Genomic DNA, 24,692 nt, shown 5'->3' on the forward strand with positions numbered 1-24,692 from the left:
ATTATTCTATCTTATAATAATAAAGTAGAATTCCAGTGGTTCATGTGGTGTCTGTTTCCTGATGGTAACTCCACTAGATAAACCATCCAAGAACGCTCCACAGGAAGACTAAAATGATTTTTATTCATATTATATGAATAAACATATAATAACAGAAATTTGCAAGTCTGATTGTGCTATATTTCCTCCCCCTTATAGTTCATTGAGAGAGATGTTTGTCTGAACTGTTTCTGAATATAATCTGCCTATTGCATATCTCTGTCATGGTCACTTTCCTTACTCTCTACACGTGATTTGTTCTACCGGAGATAATAATTCTGTCTTTGCAGTTTTGGATTTGCTTTTTCTACATCATAATATGAGCAGCTAGATATCCTGAGGGCTTTAAACTAGCCATGTCATAAACACTATTTGTACTCTGAAAGATCCTCAGCTATTCCTTAGTAGCATATTGAGTCCGATTGGATCTGAGGAGCCCATCATCCAGCACTATATACAGTACACATAATAACATAAGTGTTCTAGTCCAACCCCCTGTCAAGCAGGAGAACCTGTATCAATACTATTCCTGACAAATGGCTGTCCAGTCTCTTTTCTTTTCTTTTAAAGAAAATTTTATTGATTTTCTAGTTTTACATTTAAATATTTGAAAAGCAACATGGCGGCTGAGTTGTCAATAATTCAATAACATACAAATATCTTTAGTACAGATCTCAAACTATTACATTCAATATTTCCTCTTTTTTCCCCTTGGTGTTTACTGTCTCATATTTAAATTAATACAATTCTTATTATATCGATTAAATAAAAATAATTTTCTTACATTTATCAATAATTTTTGTTTTTATATATCCTAGTTGTTTTAACATTTAATTTTTTTTAGACAATCAACGTCCTGGTTAGTTTTTCCCAATTTTTAGTTTCCCATTAATATTTAGATTTAACATTTAATATTTATAATTTCCAAGTTTTAAATAATCCCAATTCCCTTTATCACAATTCATCACAAGATCTAATGTTCAGGATACACGTCTTATCTATTTGAATTCTCACCATCTTACATCAACCAATTAATAATACAATATAATATTTTTATTTTCTGGTAATTTCCAAATATCTTAAATAAGAACATATTTATTACATTCATCGATAAATTTTTAGCTTATATATCTTAATTACCTTTACATTTAACCTTTATAAGCAAATCAATGTTCAAATTTAACTGTTAATATTTATACTTTCAAGTTTTAAATGACCAAAGTTTTCTTTATCTCCACTCATAACAATATCTAGTATTCAAAGTACACATCTTATCTATTTGAGTATATTCTATTTTAATTCTCACTAATAAGTCAAAACTCCAAATTTCTTCAGTCTTATTCTAGCTTTCTTTCTTTGCCAAATCATCTTCCATGTCCATGCTTTTGAGTCATCAAATAAGTCTCCCTGTGCTGTTATGTATCTTGTTTGATGTAGAAAAAAACCACCCAGTCGCCATTTTTTTGAGAGGACCAACAAATTGTCTCTCAATTTTTCCATCTCAACGTAGTTGTCCTTAACTGTTTATCTTCTCTTCGATCTGTTCTTCTTCTTGATCCTTAGGTTTCTTCTGTTTTATGTAGAAAGTCTTTTCCCTTTTCCATATTGTCAGTCCCTTTTCTGGATTTTCCATTGACTGTATTTGTTGATCAGTTGAGTCTTCTGTCATAATATTTAATTGTTCCACTTTTTCTGTTATATTCTGTGCAGTTGATTTTTTAGTTGTAATCAAAGTCTGAGTTTGTATCTCTGGGCTGACCTCTTACTCTTTTCTATAACCTCTTATTTCATCAGTAGCTGTAAGAATAGTTTGATGAATTGCTTTCAATAAAAAGAGAATCTGTTCCTGATCTTTTTTTTTTTGTAACAATTTTTATTTTCAACTTTACAATACATAACAATCTTACAAATACTTCAGATAAAACAAATTGGTACACCACATTCGGTCTTGCCCGCCCATTTCCCCCCAAACCGCATCCCACCTCAAACCAACTTACTTCTTTCCCTCTTTTTCTTCACTCACCCTCTCTCCTCCTTCACCTCAACCTTCCTACTTACTTCTCACCTTCTTCTCCTCTCTCTTGATGCTGTCCAGGGGAAATGCCCGAGCAGTTCCTCTCTCAAAATTAAAACATTAATATTATATACAATAAGACTATTTCTACTTTATCTGAACTACTTAAACTTCAACCCATCCACCCCCACCCCCCTCCCCCCACCCCCTCCCACCCGACTTCCCAGAGCAAAATACAGGATTATGCAAACATATTAAACATAATCTATTTAAGTTACTAATTATACAATGAACAAAATCATAAAAACCCTTAACTCTCTTCAAACTTTGACATCGTAAGTTTATAAACAAAATCATTACTCATAGAATAAATGAAACTTTGTAGTTCCATATTTCTTCTGAACATATTCTATCCATCTTCTCCATACATTAAAATATCTCTCTTGTGATTGGTCCTTTAAATAAGCAGAAATTTTAGCCATTTCTGCTAAATTAGAAACCTTAAATACCCATTCTTCTAAAGAAGGCATAGTATCCTTCTTCCAATATTGACCCACCAGTAATCTTGCTGCTGTTATTAAATTCAGCATTAAGATAGTTTCTTTAACATTAAAGTCCACGAAAATTCCCAAAAGAAACAGTTGGGGAGTAAACTTAATCTTCCTTTTAAAAACCTTTTGAATGTTCCACCAAATCATAATCCAGAAGGCTTTAATAACTTTACAGGTCCACCAAACATGAAAATAAGTTGCATCTAAGCAACCACATATCCAACATTTAGGTTGCAGGTTCGGGTACATACAGGACAACTTTTTAGGATCCAAATGCCATCTATAAAACATTTTGTAAAAGTTTTCCCTCAAATTCTGGGCCTGCGTAAATTTAACATTTCTAGTCCAAATTTCCTCCTATAAGTCCAACGAGATCGGTTCTTGAATATTCTGGGCCCATTTAATCATACAATCTTTAACTAACTCTGTTTCTGAATCCAATTTTATTAACTCATTATAAATTCTTTTAATATGGGCACATTTCTGATCCTTGATCTGAATTACCAAATTTTCATCTACTAAAGTAATTCCCACTTTCTTATCCAAAGTCCATCTCTGCACAATTTGCAAATATTGAAACCACGATTGTAAAATGTTTTCTTGCCTTAACACATCAGAAGACTTTAATTGCCAATCAGTACCCAACCAAGTAAGTAACTCTTTATACGAAATGTTGTCAAAATTCACCCCCTTAGAAACCCCCTGGATTGCTTGTCCAGGGATCCCCCAAATAGGTATTTTATAATTTAACTTATAATAATATTTTTTCCAAACTCGAAGTAAAGCATATCTTAAAATATGTGACTTAAAGACCAAATCTACTTTCTTATCAAAAATTAAATATGCATGCCAACCATATAATAAATCCCACCCTTCAAGAACAAGAATATCTCTATTTGTTAAATTGAGCCAGTCACTTACTAAAGTTAAAGTGGCCGCATCATAATATAATTTCAAATTTGTGCTTTAAGTCCACCTCTTTCTCGAGCATCTTGTAAAATCTTAAACTTTACCCTTGATTTCTTCCCGCCCCAAATAAATTTATTAATACCCTTCTGCCACTCATCCAAATTAGCATCCTTCTTTAAAATGGGTATCATCTGAAACAAAAAAAGAAACTTTGGTAGAACATTCATCTTCACTACTGAAATTCTCCCCAATAACGATAGTTGTAGCTTTTGCCAATCATTTAAATCTTTTTGAACTTTAACCCATAAGCGCTCATAATTAGTCTTATACAATTTTCCATTAGATGTTGTAATATAAACTCCTAAATACTTAACCTTATTAACTATTTCATAACCGGTTGTTTCAGCTATAAAATCTTTTCCCTTCCTAGACATATTTTTCAATAATATTTTAGTTTTATTCTTATTCACCTTAAAACCAGAGACCTGTCCATACTGTACTAAAATTTCAACCAAATCTTTGACCGAATCTGTTGGATGGGATAATGTCACAACCAAATCATCAGCAAAAGCTCTCAGCCTATAATCAATTTTACTTATTTTTATTCCTTTTAATCTAAATCACAGGTCGGCAACCTGCGGTTCCGGAGCCGCATGCGGCTCTTTGAGCCTTCCCCTGTGGCTCCCAGCCTCCTCTGCCTTTGCAGAGAGAGACAGAGACAGAGAGAGGCAATTGCACTTCCCTGCTTCTCTGTGTGTGTGTGTGTGTGTCTGGGTGTGTGTTTTGTGTGTGTGTGTTTTGTGTGTGTGTGTGTGTGTGTGTGTATGTGTAAAAGAGAGTGCACTCACAGTGTTCTCCGAGGAGCTGAAAAGCTTTCTGGGTGGAGCTCCTCCCTTTGCTGCGTCTCTGAAGGAAGCAGGAAGCAGGAAGGGCAGGAGAGAGCTAGCTAGCCCAGCTAGGCTGACTCAGGAATTCTGGGAGTTGAAGTCCATGAGTCATAAAAGAGACGAGGTTGCCTACCCCGGAGGTTGTTGGACAACAGCTTGAAGCTTGCCAGGTGAGCAGCAGATAGGAGGGGAGGGGGAGAAAGAGAGAGAGAGAAAGAGAGAGAGAGGGAGAGAGAGAGAGAGAGAGTGGGGGAAGAGGAGTGGCAGATAGAGAGGGAGGGAGAGAGAGACCCTTTTGACATCTAAAATGAAGATAACACTGCATATATTCTTTTTTTACCTGTGTGTGTATGTAATTTTATTCTCTTAAAGCATTCTCTTGGTGATCATTGTTTTAATAGTATGGATATTCCCAAGAGTCATATTTTTACTTTTATTTTTAATGTGTATATGTGTGTCTGTGTATGTGTGTGTGTGTGTGTATACACACACACATACACATACACACACACACACATACACATACACACACCTATAATAAAGGTAAAAAAGGATATATGCAGTGTTATCTTTATTTTAGATATCAAAAGGCTTTTGCGGCTCCCAGTGTTTTGTTTTTGGTGGGAAACGGGTCCAAGTGGCTCTTTGAGTGTTTTGGGTTGCCTACCCCTGATCTAGATGAATCTCGAATTTTAATAAGTAAAATCTCCATTGTTAATACAAATAACAAGGGGGATAAAGGACAACCCTGTCTTGTACCTTTTCCTATTTTAAATACGTCTGTTAATCCCCCATTAATTATAATTTGTGCCGATTGTTGTTGATAAATGGCCTTGAGAGCAGACAAGAATTTATCTCCAAAATTCATTTCCTCTACAACTTTCAATGGAAAATTCCAATCTAATTGATCAAAAGCTTTCTCAGCATCTATAAATATTAAAGCAGCAGGGATTTGGTTGTTCTTATCCAAATACTCTATTAAATTAACAATTTGTCTTACATTGTTTTTCATATATCTCCCCATTATAAATCCAGATTGGTCAGTATGAATCAATTGTTTCAAAACCTGCATTAATCTATTTGCCAATATCTTTGCAAAAATCTTACAATCTGTATTTAAAAGAGATATAGGCCTATAATTTCTAGGTTGGGACAGATCCTGGTCATCCTTTGGAATTAATGATATGAAGGCCATTCTCCAAGATGGAGGTAATTCTGCTCCAGATAAAATATCATTAAAAAGTACCTTTAATGGTTCTATCATTTCTTCAGATAACATCTTGTAATAAATCGCTGTTAACCCATCAGTACCTGGAGTCTTACCAACCTTCAATTGTTTAATTGCAAAAATAATCTCTTCAGAAGTAATTAAACCATTAATCCCATCACATTGATCACTCATAAGTCTAGGAAAATGTGCCCCCTGTAAATATCTGAAGTTTGTATACTTTCACTAACATATATAGTTTAGAATAAAAATCTAAAAAAGACTTTTTAATCAAATTTTGTTGGTAGACTTCTTTACCTTTATAAATTATTTTATCTATAATCCTCGATTTCTGTTTCTTACGTAATTGATAAGCCAACCATCTACCAGGTTTATTTGCATTACAAAATGTATTATGTCTCACATACCTCAAATTAGTTGTCATTTGATCTGCTAATAACATATTAAATTGCTCCTTCAACAAAGTAATAGAAGCTTTTAACTTATTGTCCATTGGATTTGATATTAAAATCTTTTCCTTCATTTAATCTCATCTTCAAGATCTTTACGTTTCTGAATCTGTTTACGTCTGTGAGCATTGTTCATAGAAATCAAAACCCCTCTCATATATGCTTTACAAGAATCCCATACCATTGGCATTGAAGTACCCTTATTCATATTTCAAGCAAAAAATTCCTTTAAATAACCTTTACATTGCTGTATATTCTCTTCATATCTAAATACATTCTCATTCAACCTCCAAGTCCTTCTAGTTCTTTCTTCCGATTAAATTTCCAACCATACTGCACTGTGGTCTGAAATTATTCTAGGAAATATCTTGATATTCTTCACCCTAGAAAGGAAATCACTAGTAACCAAGAAAAAAATCAATTCTAGAATAAGATTGGTGTCTATCCAAAAAAAAGTAAAGTCTTTTTCCTCAGTATTCCATTCTCTCCAAATATCTCTAAGTTCCAAATCATCCTTTAAGTCAAAAAAAACTTTAGGAAGTCTTGCATGGTTAGAAACTTTAAAAGGACCCTTCTTATCTTTACTTGAGTCTAAAACACCATTCCAATCTCCCATCGTAATAACTGACTTATAATCCAAAGAAGTTAATTTCTGGTGAATCAACTTATGAAAATGTTTTTGTTGTTGATTGGGAGCATATAAACTGACAAGAAGAGTTTTCTTATCATTTATCAATAAATCAATAATAACATATCTTCCTTGTGAATCAAAATCAATTAACCTCGGTGAAAGCTCCTTTCTCACATAGATAACCACTCCTCCTTTTTTCTGCAAAGCAGGAGCTATAAAATGTATCCCCAGCCGGGGATTAAACAAATATTTTGATCTTTAGAAATAATATGAGTCTCTTGTAAACAAATAGTATCATTTCTGTATTGTTTCAAATAATGAAAGATTTTCTTTCTCTTCTGTGGAGAGTTAAGGCCATTAACATTCCAGGTTAGAAGCTTTGCCATCCTTGGCAAGATGAAGCCTTTGGAACAAAGCCTCTAGATTTGCAGTCGATGACCTCTTTGGCCTTGCTCCTCCCACTGGCTCCGAAATAGACTGTGATAAACTTCCATCATCTGCCTTTTGTTGTTGTTGTTGTTGTTGTTGTCTTTCTCTACGTTTATAAGCAGCACGTGTAATTCTCTGTTCCCTTGGGTCTTCTGTTATTTGCAAATTCTGTTGCATAACTTCAACCAATAATTCTTTTCCGAAAGATGGCATTGAACCTACAGACAACTGTGCTTCTGCCTTGCTCTCATCTTTCTTTGATCTTGGAGATGGTCGTGAACTTGCTTTTAAAATAGTAACATAAAAATATCTTGCTTTTGAAACGGTATTAAGACAGTATCATGTACCAGTGTAAGTCACCACTATCCCCACAGGTATGTGAGATCTAAATTGAATTTGTCGCTTCTTAAGTTCTTCAGCCAAAAAAGCAAAGTCTTTTCTTTTTCTAAGAATTTTAGAAGGTATTTCCTTTAAAACTATCACATCCTGAGCTGCAATCTGAAATCTTTGTTTATAGAAGGCCTGTATAATTTCATTACGAAGTGATTTTCTCATAAAATAGACCACCACATCTCTTGGTAATTTCCTCTGTTTTGCAACCCACGAATTAACTCTAAAAATCTTTTCAATATCTTTCAACATTTCCTCGGGATCAATTTCCAAAATAGAGGCCAGTTCTGCTGCAATTTCTTCTCTCAAATTCTCCTGAATATTTTCCTTCAGGCCTCTTATTCTCAAAGCATACTCCATTTCTCTGTATTGTGACATTATAATATCATTCTGTGTGGCATCCACATTTTCTTCTATTTTTTCTAATCTATCTTGTAATATTTCAACATTACCAACCACTTCATCCACCCTGTCGTCAATCTTTTCCACAAGGCCAGCAAGCCCTTGGAGTGCCAAAACAATATCTTTCCTGAGCTCATTACTTTCTTGAGCCAAAAGCTCTGCTGTTTTTTCTAGTGATTTTTCCAAAGTCTTATCTAAGGCATCTTGTAAGTCCTGAAGTGTAAGTGCCTGAGGTGGGGGCAAAGGTGGAGAAGGTTTAGGTTTGGGTTGTTGTACAGTCTGAGTTACTGGAGAGGCAGTTGAAGTTTTAGAAAGAGAAGGAAGTCCAGGATGTTTTGAAGCCATTTTAAAAGGGGGGAGGGGTTTCCCTCCCCTTCCCCTTTTCAAAAAATAATAATATAAAAACAAAGGAGAAGAAAAAAACAATTCCCCCTTAAAAAAAAGGGGGAATAAGAATTTTCCCCCTTTAAAGTAAACCAAATCTATTACATTGTTAAAACTTTGTTGCCAGTTTAAAAATAGAAAGTAATAAATAGAAAGTAAAAGTTCTCAAACAAAGAAGATGACAAAGAAGGAGGATTCCTCCGCCATATTTCTTCACCCCAATTAGAATAGTAACAGGAGTAGATGTTAATTCAAACTGAGTTAGGTTTAAAGTAAAATCATCAATTCTTCTCTTCCTGACAGCTCTGTCTGCTTTTGAGTTAACTTACTGTTCCCATCAGATAGCAGCAGTGGAGGCAGCGTCTAGCTTCGTTCTCTTCGGAGAACAAAGGCATCCAAGGAACCGGAGCAACACCCAGACTCCGAGGAAGCTCTCACTTCACCTCCTAGAAAAAAAAAACTGGGAAAGCTGCGAGGCTTTACCTCTATCCAGGCAAAAGCTCACCTCCCTCCCTTCGCCCGGGAGGGAAGTTTCAAGTCACAAAAACAGCTGATCGTTGCTGTTTTGCCAGCTTTTACGATTTCCCGGGACGGGCAGCTGTCAAACAGTGGCCATCGGCACTGACTCAACCACAGGAAGTTGTCAATCTGTTCCTGATCTTTATCCATATTCTCTTAGTAATGTATTAGGTTAAAAGCTTTACAATCAAAGAATACAGATAATTTTTTTTGTCACTGAGTATGGAACATAGCTAGGCTTCTCACAGCTGATGTCTCAAGGTTTCATAGGTCTTATCTATTATCTGGGCTGCTGGCCAAGTCTCTTTTAAGCATTAGCAAATTATAATATCAGGTTTAGCCACAAGATGTTGCCCCTACCATTTAAAGTTTTCTTTTAAATCCAAAGTTTTTATAATCTTTTCAGTTTTGCTTCTTTTTTAAAAGTAAAAACCAGATCTTCAGTAAGAATAGAAAATCTTCTACTGTGCAAACTTTAAAAAATAAAATTTCTATTAGGATCAAGTTATTCTTGCAATGTTTTAAACTCCCCTGGATAGTCAGTCACTGCTGTTCTACAGGAAGGGATAAAATCTCCCTTCCCTCTCCACAGGAGGGAAAGTACTTTAAGCAGCTTATGCAGATAAAAAAAAAATAGTAGAATTTAAGAGAGGTAGATCTCACCCAGTCTTGTCCACGCTGCTTTATAGTTGCCTGGTGTTAAGTGTGACTTAAGCTGTCTGCAGCCTAGTGACGAGCCATATTGTTATGGCCGGTCTTTCGTCTGCTGGTTTGGAGGGCTACCCCAGATTGAATGGAAGGGCTACTACCCTCCCGCGATCAAGCAGGGATCTTCTCCTTGCTGGTCGCCCCTACAGGGCAACTTTTGACCCTTTCCAGGGTCCCTCAGCAAAGCGAAACTGGACACAGAAGACGGAGCTCGCCTTCCAGATATCCATGGCAGCTGCGTCGGCAAACTGGAAGCCCAGTCTCTTCTTAAAAGCCTCTAGTGATGGATCTGGAGAAAGCTGTTCCACTGATTAATTGTTCTTACTGTCAGGAAGTTTCTCTTTAATTTTAGGTTGCATCTCTCTATAATAAATTTCTATCCATTATTTCTTGCCTTGCCCTCAGATGCTTTGAATCATAGTTTTATCCCCCTCCTCTCTGTGATAGCCCCTCAAATATTTTCAGTTGCTTTAACATGTCTATTCATATAGGGTTTTTTAGTAAAATTATAGAAGGTTTCTTCCACATTGTGTGGTGACATTGTGAATGCATGCTGGCAGTCCAAGATTGTAAATCTGCATCACACTATATTTCCAACTGTGAAGATGTATATTTTTTGCTTTCCCTTCATTTGCTAAATACACTATTCTAATCAATAAACTCTATTGTGGTCACAGTTCAATATCCCAGATTTATTACATTGCTTTAGTTGTAACAAAATGCATAACATTTTGTAAAATGAATATAAAAGCCATTAATATATGATAATAAAAGAAAGGACTATTGATTTTTGTCTTCCTATGATTTTTGTAATAGAGTTCTATTTGGCAAACCGCCAAGCAGAATTTTGTTACATCCCACAAGACTTTCATGTTTTATCTTCAAGTAGATTAAAAGGAACATAAAAACAACAACAACAATAGCACTTAGACTTATATACCACTTCACAGTACTTTACAGCCCTCTCTAAGCAGTTTACAGAGTCAACCTATGGCACCAAACAACTTAGGTCTTCATTTTACTGACCTTGGAAGGATGGAAGGCTGAATCAAATGGTCACTAAACAAATGGTTGTAAGTCGAAGACTACCTGTATATTTTTTCTAGAGATATTGTTGTTGTTGTTATTCGTCATGCTCCTTTCAACACTTATTTTAACATTATTTAAGATTACACATTAAAGTATATCAAGAAAAAAAACCGGTTGCTCAATTGGAAGCAGCTGTTGTAATTAAGATAGATTGTTTATTAGAGCAGAAGACAGGTAGACAGGTAGCAAATCACCAGGCCTGAGCCTCATCCAAGTTCCTGGGATGAGGGTGGGAGTGGGGTGACCTGGGCAAGAGTGGCCTTCTTGCTGGCAAAACAGGGCCATCCAATGGCTTCCATACTCTTTGGCCTGCAAAATCTGCCAACTGTGCTTGCAGAAACTGAGAAGGGCAGGCTCTGTCCCTTTAAAGAGTTTGCTGACCCCTAATAATAGAAAGCTATGGCAAATCTAGACAGTATACTAAAAAGCAGAGACATCACCCTGCCAACAAAAGTGCGTATAGTCCAGGCCATGGTTTTCCCAGTTGCAATGTATGGCTGTGAAAGTTGGACCATAAGAAAGGCTGAGCGCCAAAGAATTGAGGCCTTTGAACTATGGTGCTGGAGAAGACTCCTGCGAGTCCCTTGGACTGCAAGGCGTTCAAACCGGTCAGTCCTAGAAGAGATCAACCCCGACTGCTCTTTAGAAGGCCAGATCCTGAAGTTGAAACTCAAATACTTTGGCCACCTAATGAGAAGGAAGGACTCACTGGAGAAGGGCCTAATGCTGGGAAAGATTGAGGGCAATAGAAGAAGGGGACGACAGAGAATGAGATGGCTGGATGGAGTCACTGAAGCAGTAGGTGCGAACTTAAATGGACTCCAGAAAATGATAGAGGACAGGAAGACCTGGAGGAATGTTGTCCATGGGGTCGCAATGGGTCGGACACGACTTCGCAATTAACAACAACAACAATAATAGAAGCCAATCATAAACCTCAGTCCAGTACTGGGGCAGAAGTTTTGATTTGTTTCAGTGAGCAGAGATGACAGTAAGCAGAGTGTGTCATAGTGCATATAAGAGGAAACAGAACCTTTCCGTTTCCGTTTTTAAAGATTTCAGAATTGTTTTTAGGATTCAGGATTGTTTTCAGGATAGTTTTCAGGTTTCCGGATTGTTAGATGTATATCATGTGATTTTAAAAATTGGATAAATTAAAAATATTTGGGGAATATTGAATCCCTGCAATAATGTTTTGAAAAGGTTGGCTGTCATCCTTCTGTATTGGAGGTGTAATATGGAAGGAACCTTAGTGCACTGTCGTTTCCTTATTAGTTAGATATTAGATGTTCTTGGACTGCAATTATGCATTCCTAGAAGATGCCTATGTAGCAAAATTAATTAATCTCAGCTTTTGAATGCTCTCTCTCTCTACCAAAGAAGAGACAAAATCAAACAATATGATTCCTAATTTAAAACTATAGAACAATGTAGAGCTTAGAAATTTGAAGAGTTTAGTACAGGGGTGTCAAACTGCTGGCCCACAGGCCAGTTTCATCATATCAAAGCTGTGCCTACCCCATTGCCAGCAATGCAAAAAGAGTTTCGGCACATGACGTGACATGGCAAGTTTGACACCCGTGATTTAGTACATTCATGGTTTTTTTCTGTATTTTCTTTTTGTCTTTGTTTTAATTTTTGTCTGCTTTTGCGCCTTTCTCTTGGTTTGTTTCCTTGCCATGCTTGTTTGTTTTAATTTGTTTTTAATTTTCTTACTTTACATTTCTAAGAACATAGTTTATATCAAGTTTATTATCTACATATGTATTAGCTAGTATATTATTAATATGTAATATCTTTCAAGAACCTTTAACTAACATTTCTAACATTCAATAAATAATTGAATTTCTGAAAAAGAGGATACAAATATTTGGGGGAAATTGTATTGTCCATTTGAGTTTTGTTGATGCCAACTCATATTGTCCTTTGATCTTGTTAATTTATTTCACAATTGCTCAAGATACATAATTATATTATTTTACAGTGAACGATGCAGGTATACCTTGCGTGGCCACAAGGATTCAGTAAACAGCATCGAGTTCTTTCCTTTCTCCAATATTATTCTCACCAGCTCTGCAGACAAGACTTTATCTTTGTGGGATGCCAGAATGGTAAGCAGGCTTTGAGATGTATTACTAATTCATGTATATTGGACAACTTCAGTGGTTGCTTACTGGGCAAGAATTAAATCTGTTTCAATTACAAATCAGATTCTAAGGAGAAATTGTATTATTAAAGAGATGTATTTGGGTTCTACTGAGTGTTACATGAACAGTAATTTTATGGGATATATTATTTTCAAACATTTAGTTTGAATTGTTGTAGTTTGTAGTAAGCTAGATCATATATCTTTTTGCATTCATCTTGAAATGTTCATTTCTGTTAGTCTTTAATGCCCTGGCAAAGTGTTAGAATGGTGGCATCCAGTTTGGAAAAAGCTAATTATCTAAATCTGTTTGAGTCTGGCTTCAGGCCTGAATATAATATTAAAGAAAACTTGGTTGCCTTGATGGTTGACCTTTACCTTGAGACCTGGTGACTTCTACATTATGGTTCTGCTTGAACTTTCCAAGGACTTTGACATTATTGGTCACAATGTAATTTTACTGCAGCAGTTTAATGATTTAGGTGTGTTTGGTTGTAGGATCTCCACCAAAGAGTGATTTTGAGAGATTTCTGTTCAGCTACACGGCACAATCTAAAAGGGCTCAGTTCTTTCTCCCCTATTGTTCAATATCTGTATTAAGCTCTTGCCGCAGTTATCAAGAAATTTGGAATTGAATGAGAATATCTTCTTTTTTCCACCTTCATCAAGTGGGGCTGTGCAGGTAATTGATAGTTCTCTGGATGAAATGATGAAGGACAATAAAGTGAAACTGAATTCAAATAAAATGACGATTCCTTGCACAGCTGGTTATTTAGGTTAGTTTGGACTCTCCCTTTGATTTCAGTCTATTACTAAAAGAACAGTTTGGAAGGAACATCTGTGGTCAGTTTCAACTGGTGCTATTCTGGAACTGTAATAACCAAGCCTAAGTGAATCCTAATAATGCTCATTCCTGGATGATTGCCATGTCAACAGAATTGGAAAAAGTCTTGAAGGAAAAAAGGAAGAGTCAACCAGCAAGCAACAGTCAATTAAGAGGGACTTGAGTCCAATCCAGGAAATTGGTTCGAGTAAATGTCTCATAGAGGCCTCTCCCTAGTTTGTATGAAGATAAAGAGAAAGTAAAGCATTTTCAAAGTTGCAAAGTTTTGTTAATATAGCCATTATAATAAAAGCAATTCTGACCTTGATTTCTTAATCTCATATACATTGTTGGGCTGACACATGTGTTACTACAGTACATTCTTTGTGGACTACATCTGAAAATAATGTGGAAATTGCAGAATCCAGGCCCTAATTGTTAAGTAGTCACAAGGGCATAGCATTTGTTGCCCATGAGTTACCTGGCTCTATCTGCAGTAGTAATATTAGTCTATAAAGCTAAATTTCTAAACAAGTTAGGAACTAACTGCTTAAAATATTGCCTAATATGCATTCCATCTAGCAAGCTGAATGCAGTTGAGAGTACCTATTCACAGTCTTACCAGTTAGTAGGATATCTAAAAGTAAAGCCTTATCAGAACCCCAGTTTTGGAACTCTTGTTTAAGGGAAGTATGGTTGTTCCCTGTGCGGCCTTCTTGAAGTGAAGGTATGTATGGTTGCCAGGCATTGGTAGGATAACAATTGCTCCAAATCCAAAATGTCAAGAATAACTCTTGTCAAACTGTGTTGTATAATTTGATGATTTCCTTCAAAGATTATGGAAAGCTATAGACATTATATATCCTGATTTTAGCATATAATTTAACAAAGTATCACCTAACTTTCTGGCTAGCAAGTGACTTGACAATCACATTCAAAGAGAGTTCATTATTTCTAAAATGCCTGAAAAAAATGATGCAGTAAACTTCCTCCAGCCAACACCTGCTCTCTATCATTCTATAATTATGCAGATAATACTGTATTTTTGTGCATATAATACTGTATTTAAATTACAAGAAAAGATAGATGTTGTCAGAGCATGCATAGTCTTATTGTGCTGAAGTAACCCAGGAGTAAATGCAGTACACTGTGGTTTGTATTAAATGTGGTTTATATTACACAATCTACAAATATACACTAGAAATAAAATACATACACGTGGTGAAAAAGCAAATTCCAATACACAGGAGTTACAACAGTCAAACAGATGAGAGAGAGAAGGACTCCAGCAAAAAAACCTTCCCTTTTATACTCAGACTCTTAAAGGGATACACACACCTGCTGAGTCATTCTTATTATTACATCATCCACATTACATTTTTACATAAGCTGTTTAGCTGTTAAATAAGGCATGTCAAACTCACGACATCACGTGATGTCATGTGATGTATCATGACTTTTCCCCCTGGAACAGGATAGTGAACATGATTGTGTGCAGACTATTACAGAAGTATTTTCTGGCCAACTGGATTTAACTGACCAGCCATTAAAGGAAGCGGACAGGGACCTGTATACAGATGGCAGCAGTTTTATGAGACATAGCTGGCTATGCTGTGGTCACATTGGATCAGGTAGTGGAAGCAGCAGCTCTCCCTGCAAGGTACCTCAGCTCAGAAAGCTGAACTCATTGCCTTGACAAGGGCCTTGGAATTATTAGAGGGTGCAGTTGTTAATATCTTTACAGACAGTAAATTTGCTTTTAGTGTTCTACATGTACATGGGGCCTTGTGGAAAGAATGTGGTTTGCTCACCACTCAAGGCACCCCTGTAAAATATGGACAGGATATTTTGAGGCTGCTGGATGCTATTTTCAGCTCCCATGGGGCTGAAACTTTGACCGGTGGCTATTTGAAAAGGAGTGTAGCCTGTGCTGGAGTGGACTGCATTATTGTAGGTAACTTCTGCAAAAGGGAGTAAGTCCGTCCAATCACTTTGTTGGAAATTTAAAAAACATCTCAAATATTGCTCAAGTACTGAATGACAACGTTCCATTTGTCCATCTGTCTGAAGGTGATGGCTAGATGTCAGTCCCTGAGTGGTCCCTAAGAGGGATAAGAATTCCTTCCAAAATGCAGACGTAAATTGCACTCCCCTATCAGAGATGATGCGTTGGGGTGCTCCGTGCAATCTGTAAATGTGCTGGATGAAAAGTTTTGCTAAGGCCTTTGCAGTGGGAATCTTTTGGCAAGGGATAAAGTGCACCTGTTTGGAAAACAAGTCCGTGACTGTCCAGATAACAGTATTCCCATTGCTTTCTGGCAATTCCATTATAAAATCCATGGCTATTTCCCTCCAGGGGGCTGAGGGATTTGCCAATGGTTGTAATAGCCCTGGCGATTTCCCTTGCAACCTCTTTGCAGATGCCCATGTTGGGCAGCTGGCAACATAACTTTCTATGTCCTTTTTTATTGATGGCCACCAAAATTGTCGTTTAATTAAGTGTAAAGTTTTTACAAATCCAAAATGCCCTGCTGATTTTGTGTTATGGCAAAGCTGCATGAAAATGACTCTTTGAGTTGTTGGTATATATAACTTTTCCCCTACCCAAGGCAACCCGTCTCTCATTGTGCACACATTTTTGTTTTTCTGGAACCATTCGTCTGTTTCCAAACTTTTTCTGAATTCAATTCCAGTTTGGCTCTCCAGTTGTGGCTTTAATTTAGCTTGGGTTCTTGTGGTTACTGGTGCTGCCAGTTGTGACTCTGCCATCATTGGTTTAGAGTCTGTGGTTTGTGTGCTGTTATACTGAGGCATGCAAGATAGTGCATCTGCCAGGAAGTTCTTTCTCCCTGGTAAATGTTTGAGCTTAAATTGGAACTGGTGAAAATGCTGGGACCAGCGGGCTTGTTTGGGATTGAGTTTCCTGGCCGTTTTCAGGGCTTCCAAATTTTTGTGATCAGTCCACACCTGGAAGGGGATTTTGTTGCCTTCCAGGAATTGTCACCACATGAGTAATGCCCAACGTATTCCATATGCCTCCTTCTCCCATATGGGCCAGCGCTGTTCTGTTTCCGTGAGTTTCTTGGATGTATATGCACAGGGTTGCAATACTCCATCATCATTTTCTTGTAATAGAACAGCCCCCACTGCCACATTACTTGCATCTGCCTGTATTACGAAGGGCTTGTCCATGTCTGTGTGCCTTAGTACTGGTTCGGCAGAAAAAAGTCTCTTTAGTCTCTCAAACCTGCTTGGCACTCCATTGTCCATGTTAGTGGCTGGCTAGGTTTTACTGAGGATGCTCCCTTCATTTTTAGTAAGTTAGTGAGGGGCAAGGCTATCTGGGCAAATGAGGGGATGAATTGGCGGTAAAAGTTTGCAAAGCCCAGGAAACTTTGTAGTTGCTTTCTTGTGCGGGGTGGTGCCAAATCTAATACTGCTTTGACCTTCTCTGGGTCCATTTCAATGCCCTGTGGGGATATGCGATAACCTAGGTAGTCTATCCTTTCCTGGTGGAATTCGCATTTTGAGAGTTTGGCATATAGATGAGCGGCTCGCAATTTCTTTAAAACCGCTCTGACAAGGTTGACATGTTCCTCTTTTGTTTCGGTGAAGATAAGAATGTTGTCCAAGTAAACAAGGACCCCCTTAAACAGGTGCTCCCTTAGAACGTCATTGATTAATTGCATAAATACTGCAGGGCCCCCTTGTAATCCAAATGGCAAGACTTTGAATTGGTAGCACCCCATGGGGCAGTTAAATGCAGTCTTCCATTCGTCCCCTTCCTTAATTCTCACGCCATAGTAAGCTTCCCTTAGGTCTAGTTTAGAAAAATTTTTCCCTTTCGATAGGTATGACAGCATGTCCTTCATGAGGGGTAGAGGGTATAGGTTGCTTTCACTGATTGTATTCAGGGCCCTATAATCCACGCATAAACGTAAAGAGCCATCCTTCTTCTCTCTAAAAAGGACCGGGGCAGCCACTTTAGGCTTGGCTGGCTCAATGAAACCTCTCTCTAGGTTTTTTTTTAATGAATCTTTCCTTTTTCTCCTTCTCCTTTGGGCTCATGGAGTATAATCTGGGCTTCGGGAGTTTTGCCCCAGGCTTGAATTCAATGGTACAGTCTGTGGGTCGGTGGGGGGGGGAGCTCATTCGCCCTCTCCTCACTGAAAACTTCAGCAAGGTCTCTATATTCCTCTGGTATTTCTGTTAATCCTTTTTCCTCTCCTATGGATGCTTTTTCTATTCTTGATTGTGGTAGCCTCCCTTCGGATTTTAAGTCCATAGGGTCCCCCTTTGGGAATTTGATTTCTGTCGTCCTCCAATTTACCCAAGGGTTCCATTTTTTCAACCATTCCATCCCTAGAATCATTGGGCATTCCATGCCTGGGGTCACCACAAACATTATGTCCTCCTCACGTTTGACCCAGGGAGAGGTGTATTGGTAGAGTGGCTAGGGTAGCTGGCACTCCCCCCGCTATGGATCCATCTAACTGGCCAAATGAGATTGGTTGTTCCAGTCTCCTCGATGGGATGCCCAGATTCCCAACTAGTGTTGGGCTAATGAGGTAGCGGGTGCAGCCAGAGTCTATTAAGACTTTCACCTTCACAGCTTTGGGCATGGGGGGAATTAATACAGTCACTGTCTTGAGGATGGGTGTGATGTGTCCACTTACCAGGGGTTTGCCCTCCGAGCTGTCATCTGAGGCATCCACCGGCCCTGTGGTGTAGGCTGGAGTTCTTTCCCCTTGGCGAGCAGAAGTGGGGGGGTTCCGCAATTTCCATCATTCTCATGGCAGTTTCTTTTGGCTTAGCTGAAGACTTTCCGGATTTGTTGATTGGGGATCTGTCTGGGTTGTGCTGGGGGGCTTTGGAACGGCATTCTACAGCTCGATGCCCTTCTCTTCCGCACTTGAAACACCCCATTTGCTTCTTGGCTGTAGCCGATGATTTCACCGGTTCGTGTGTCAGCTCAGGCGGGGGGCAGCTCCATTGTTTTCCTCGGCGGTGTCTTTTCACTAAGTCGATCTCTGCTTCCTCTGCCAGGATGTACCATTCCTCAAGTTGGTGTGGATCCCCTCGGGGCAGGCAAGCGTCATATAGATCATAATTTAGTCCGTCTTTGAAATGGCTAAGGAGGATGTTTTCTGGCCAATTCAGTTTGCTGGCAATGGCCCGGAATTCTTGTGTATATTCAGCCACTGGGCGTTTGCCTTGCCTCATCGTTTTTATCCTTTCGCGGGCTTTGCGATCAGCTAGGGGGTCTTCAAATCGTCTTCTCAGAGAGGACATGAAACGATTGAAGTTACTGAGTTCTTGGGCATTGGAGTCATGCAAGTTCATCACCCAATCTGCAGCCGGTCCATCCAGGGCAGACTGCACGATCCAGATGTGGGCTTTGTCGCTGGGGATGTCCTGACCGTATTCCTCCATGTAGCTGAGGACTTGGGTTAGGAAAAACCCCAAGCATGTTGGATCCCCTTTGAATTTCACCTCCTACGGCGGACGTCTTGGAATGGATCAGTGCCTCCGTTGTTGGTGGTAGTGTCTTCCGTCCAGATTGCCATCTGTGGTCCGGTAGGGGGTGGGGACTACTGGATCAGCAGATGTCACCAGGGTTGCAGGTTCCACGTCCCCCTCGGTGTCTCTCCCTTTGTGGCTCCAGGAGCTGGGACGGCCGTAGGGCTCCGGATTCTCCTCTCTTAGGGAGCTGAGAGTTCTCTTCATCAGGTCAATAGCTTTCTCTAGGATCCAGTCTGAGTACAGTGCCCAGCTTTCCCCCTCTTCATTTGCGTGCAGGGATTTCTCCATTTCCTGCTTCCATTTTGGTTGCTTGGTCCCCCGTCTCATGGTCACCTTCCTTGATTCCTTTCCCCACTCACTTTTCTTTCCAACGCCCATTGACCAGCGAGGCTTGTGGTCCTGTGTCTCCACCACTTCTTCTCCTGAGGACTCTGACTTCTTGGATCCCAACATCTGGCAAGGTTCCAATTGGGTCAGCGGCTCTCTTTCCAGGGAGTTTTCCCCCTCTCTTGCTCCATTGTCTGACATGGTAAATTTTTGCAAAATCCCCCGGCAAGGGTCTCCCTTCCAGGTGGATTAATTTTGCAACTCCTGTCTAATGTAAGGACCCACCCCACTTTGCATCTTAAGAAGACAGAACTCTTGGAATATGACTTCCAACAGGAATCCTTTATTAAGAGAAAATGGTTGCAGGCGTTCTAGACAGGACTTGGAGTCCAAGCTCTCCAATTCAAGGTTTTAAGGGGTTCCCCAGTAGCCCCACCCAATCAACCCCCTCTTTCAGCGACAGTCTCAAGCATTACACTTCCACCCCCTTTTCATTACTGCCCGGCTGGATAGAGACTTCAAAGAAACTACATGAAAGGAAATGGCCCCATTCTTATGGTTAGTTCTTTTGCAATACACACATTCAGTTCCTTAGAGGTATGCTGAAGGAAGTGAGAGCCATAAAGCCCCTTTGTTCTCCCCCTTCTCTCCCTCTTATGGCAGAATCCAGAGAAGGCAGAATTGGGGTTTTCTATATTTGGTAACTAGAGATGAAATATAATTGGATTCTGACACTAAGCTTGCTCAGGAGACACATCTTACCTGGATCCAAGCACTACCCCTCACTCTTTTGCATGTGAGAACCACGGCCAAGCAATCTCTTAGCCTATCCCCCTTTGAGATCATGTATGGTCGGCCCTTTCTTTATCATTCTTCCTTATCCACTTTCCTTCCTGTTTTTGGAGACCAAGCCCTCAGGGAATATATACACTCTCTTGCTAATAATGTTTCTTCCATTTCTCAAGCTGTTCAGGCCCTCCATCATCCGGGATTGGATCATCCACTCCATCCTTTCCTTCCTGATGATTGGGTGCTTGTCAAGTCCTGGACTGATTCTGGCCCTTTATCTGAACGCTGGAAAAGACCCTTCATTGTTCTTCTCACTACCCACACAGCCAAGTTGCTGGAATTTGTACTTGGATTCATCACACTCACCTTCGCTCCTCTTCGCCACCTTCTGACACTGAGGATCAGGTTGCTTGGACTGCGTGCTGAGGAAGACCTTGGACTGAAGCTTCTGTTTGTGGACCAGCACTGACCTGTATGCCGGGACATTTTGGTCATTGTAATACCTGTGCCTGCTGGGCTTCCACATGGGTGGTTTTCTCTCACCGGCTTCCTGCTTGCTTGCACCGCAGGCATCGCTCCTCTGTGTCTTGGCTGGCATCTAGTTTTCTCTTTGGGTTGTTCATATTTTCTTTTGTATTGCTCTATCTTGTTTTTCTTTTCTACTCCATGCTTTCTTTCTTTCTTTCTTTCTTTCTTTCTTTCTTTCTTTCTTTCTTTCTTTCTTTCTTTCTTTCTTTTTCTTTTTCTTTCTTTTTGTGGAGCCTAATCTACCCTTATGGGGGGGATTATGGAAGGGGTGGTCAGGTTCTGGCCATGGTTAAGGTATGTGACATGGCAAAAAACACAGACCCTCCAGTCATGGACTCCCTTGATACTTTGCCACAATTGAGGCCTCCCACTATGTCTCGGATGAGGAGGTCTCATAGTTGGGAGAGTCCAGGTGCTGGCCAGAAAAACCCAAAGACCCCATCACGTATATCTCACCTTGGAAAGATAGTTCCAGGACTTCAACCAGATGTTTCCCATAATGCTGAGGTTGAACCTAAATGGGGTATTTGCACAATAAAACCCAAGGTAAGGCATTTGATATGCTGTCTCCGGGAGAAACCAGACATCAGGAGGGGGTTCTGTCATTTTCAGTTGATCATATCTTGGCACAACAGCCACCTCCTTCTGATTCTGGGGATCCTAAATCTGTGCCTAAACTCTGGGGAGTTACAGACATCATTCCCCATCTTTCCCAGTAAAATAGAAGGCTGAGGTGGTCCCGAATTTCCCAGTCCCTCTTAGGAATTTGGGGCTTCAACACCCATATACAGAATATGCAAGCATGGGTTAAGCTTTTGAACATAACAGATTGCTGGATTTACACACACCTACCCCCCACTGGTACACATGTATTGATCATGGAAGGTACACCTTAGGAGCCTTTATGTTTAGCATGAACAATGCAACAAGGGGCTGGACACTTTCTGTGTTTGGGGCAGGAAAGTTGTGAAATGCTAAACTAGGGAGGGCGTATACAGCACCCTGCAGCAGCTTGTCTTAGTCATTTTAATTCTTCTTCCAGATATAAGTTAGGGATCTGTGCACCTTGCACAGTCACATGGAAGGTTAGTACAGCATGTGGGATGGTTGGCATAGATGTCATCAGACCTTTGGTCTAGACTACAGGAAGGACCCCTCTGCTCTTTGTAGTCTGTTTGCAGCAATGGGACTTATGGCTTCTATGTCTGGTATTAGAGCTTATATGCCTGAGGGGTTAGAAGGCAAACCAGGCATTTATCTTGCTAACCACCCGGACTGGTGGTTCCTTTGTGGTCGGTTTGCCTATAAATCTTTGCCAGCTTACTGGTCTGGTACATGTACCACAGGGATTATCTTTCTTTTTGTTTATATTATCCAACATAATTATTGGAACTTCCATATTCACAATCGGTGGGGTGAGGGCCACCTTGAACATGAAGAACATATTGAACACCATCCTGTACCTCATGGCCTGGGAAATGCCATTGCACAAGCATTAATTTCAGCTTTAGGAGTTGGTTTGAATTATAATTCTATTATAGAATTAGGTGACTGGACAGAGGAAATGTTTAACTACACCATATTGGCATTTACACAACTCAATAAGGAATAGGGAGAGATATGGGAGGTAGTGATACAGAATCGCCAAGCATTGGATATGGTACTGGCTGCAAAAGATGGCTGCAAAAGCGCTTTAGTTCACTCACAGTGCTGCACTTTTATAACTGATTATCAAGTTAATATTAGTCACACCATCCATCTCATGGAGGAAGGAATTAAGAATTATCCTAAAGATCTGAAGATTTCTATTGATACTATATGGGGGGGGGGTCTTCAGTGGTATATTCTCATTTCTTACCAGTTGGCTCCCAGGATGGGGATGGTTTAGGGAATTATTCATTGGTCTTCTCTTTGTAGTGTTCCTTGTTCTTGTTTCCTGTTGTGTCATTCACTGCTTCTCCCTAATCACCCCTGCTTGTCCTAAATGATGTGGACGATGTACTGCAGAAGCTTATACTTTGTCTCTTCAGTTTGGTCATACTTCTGCGCACAGCTTGAAGTATGAAAGGATTATGTTGACCTGGACTTGGGGGACAGTATCAATTGTGAATACATGTGGACAATACTTAGGTCAAGATCAAAACATAGGAATTGGAAGCATTCACCAAACATATCAACTCTGTGGACAGATACATCAAATTTATGTGGGAAGATGTTAAGGAAAATAGTCTAGTTGTCCTGGACTGTGCAGTACACATTAAGGAAGATAGAAGCCTTAACACTGAAGTTTACAGAAACTCCTCACACAGAGATCAATATTTACATTTTGATTCTCACCACCCACCGGAGCACAAAATGGGAGTTATCAGAACCCTATGCCACCCAGTTGAAGGTCTGCCTACCAGCAAACATGGGGAAAAAAAGAACTAAAACACATCAAGGAAGCCCTCAGAACATTTGTTTATCCCAAGTGGACCATCATAATATCCCAAAAGAAGTCCAAGTAGGAGCTCCTCCATAACAGACAAAGAAGAAAACAATAAACAAAGTAATGTTGTCATTACATATATTGCATGAATATCTGAAAAGCTCAGGAGGATCGTTAGCCAGCACAACATACATGCACACTTTAAACCCAAGAATACACTAAGACAGAAGCTTATCCACCCCAAGAATAAAACACCGAGACACAAACTGAACAATGTGGTATATGTAGTACAATGCAGTGAGACGTGCAGATCTGTACATGGGGAAACAAAACAATCACTTCATAAATGTATGGCACAACATAGGAGAACAAACCTATGAGGACAAGATTCAGCAGTCCATCTACATTTAAACGACAAAGGCCACTTTTTTGAAGACAGCAAAGTCCACATTTTGGACAGAAAGAGGGGTCAAAGAGGCCAGGTCAAAGTTCTGACTGACGAACCCAACCAAGCAAACACCTTCCAGACTTTCCAATCTCTTAATGCAAACTTTATTGAGTACATCATACTTGCACATATGAAAATAAAACCAGCTCTGGCAGGACCCCTCCCAAACCCCTCTAGTAAAAGCATTAACTTCTTCCTCATCCCTCTGGGTAAACTCATGTTGCCCAATCATGTTGGGAAATATAGTTGTGAGAAAGCATCTCTGGTTCTAGCCAGACACTTGGCCATTGTCCTTGATTCCCATGGTATGATTCCTTAATCTTTGAAGTCTGCATTCCAAACCTCTCCCCTCCCCCCAAGCTCGTTGGCAAGTTGAGAAGCAATGTCTGTCACATCAACATGACTGGGCTTCGAAACTTGACAGGTGGACCTTCCTAAAAATTGGAAGGAACCTGGAAAACTAGAAACTAGAAACACACATTAAGCCATTTCTTCTCCCTCACTTCCTTACTTTGGATGCCCCTGGTTTCTGCAGATACTTCACATGAAATCTATTGATTAGCCACTTTGGTCTGATGTTATGAGGCTTAACCCATGTCACTTCTTCTACTGGGTATCCCTTCCATTGTACTAGATACTGTAGCTTCCCCTTATGGACCATTGAGTCCAGGATTGATTTAATCTTGTAATGTCTCTCTCCCTCCACTATTATTGGAATGGGCACTTCCTTTTTGACCAGCTTCAACCTAGATCCCCTGGCTGGTTTCAACAAACTGCAGTGAAAAACTGGGTGCACTTTACCCAATTTTCTAGGTAGTTTCAGTTCTACCATAACTGCATTAATCACTTTTACAATTGGGAAAGGTCCTATGCATTTGGGACCTAGTTTCTTGCACAGGATTCTCAATTTCAGGTATTTGGTAGATAGATACATTTTATCTCTGACATGAAAAGTTCCTTGGGAAGCTTGTTTCTTGTCTGCCTGTTTCTTCTGACTCTCTGTTGCTTTATCTAGACCTTTCTTCACATTACTCCAGGTGCTCTTGATGAA

The 24,692-nt window shown here is 39.4% G+C and overlaps 1 protein-coding gene across 5 annotated transcripts in view; it reads left to right on the plus strand.

The window, feature by feature from the left end:
- SPAG16 (sperm associated antigen 16) overlaps nt 1-24,692 on the plus strand; it is a 422,131-nt gene that overhangs the window by 233,917 nt on the left and 163,522 nt on the right. For 4 of the 5 annotated variants that reach the window (XM_039332823.1, XM_039332822.1, XM_039332824.1 and 1 more), the window contains one exon: nt 12,614-12,740. In XM_039332823.1, coding sequence (XP_039188757.1) covers nt 12,614-12,740 — 127 coding nt within the window. Of the gene's footprint in view, nt 1-12,613; nt 12,741-13,273; nt 13,386-24,692 lie in introns of those variants that run through there. The other variant, XM_039332825.1, reaches the window with a different exon arrangement.

Source organism: Crotalus tigris, unplaced genomic scaffold (assembly GCF_016545835.1).
Source record: "Crotalus tigris isolate CLP2741 ecotype Arizona unplaced genomic scaffold, ASM1654583v1 scf7180000024464.508515016:1373766, whole genome shotgun sequence".
NCBI classification, from domain to species: Eukaryota; Metazoa; Chordata; class Lepidosauria; order Squamata; family Viperidae; genus Crotalus; species Crotalus tigris.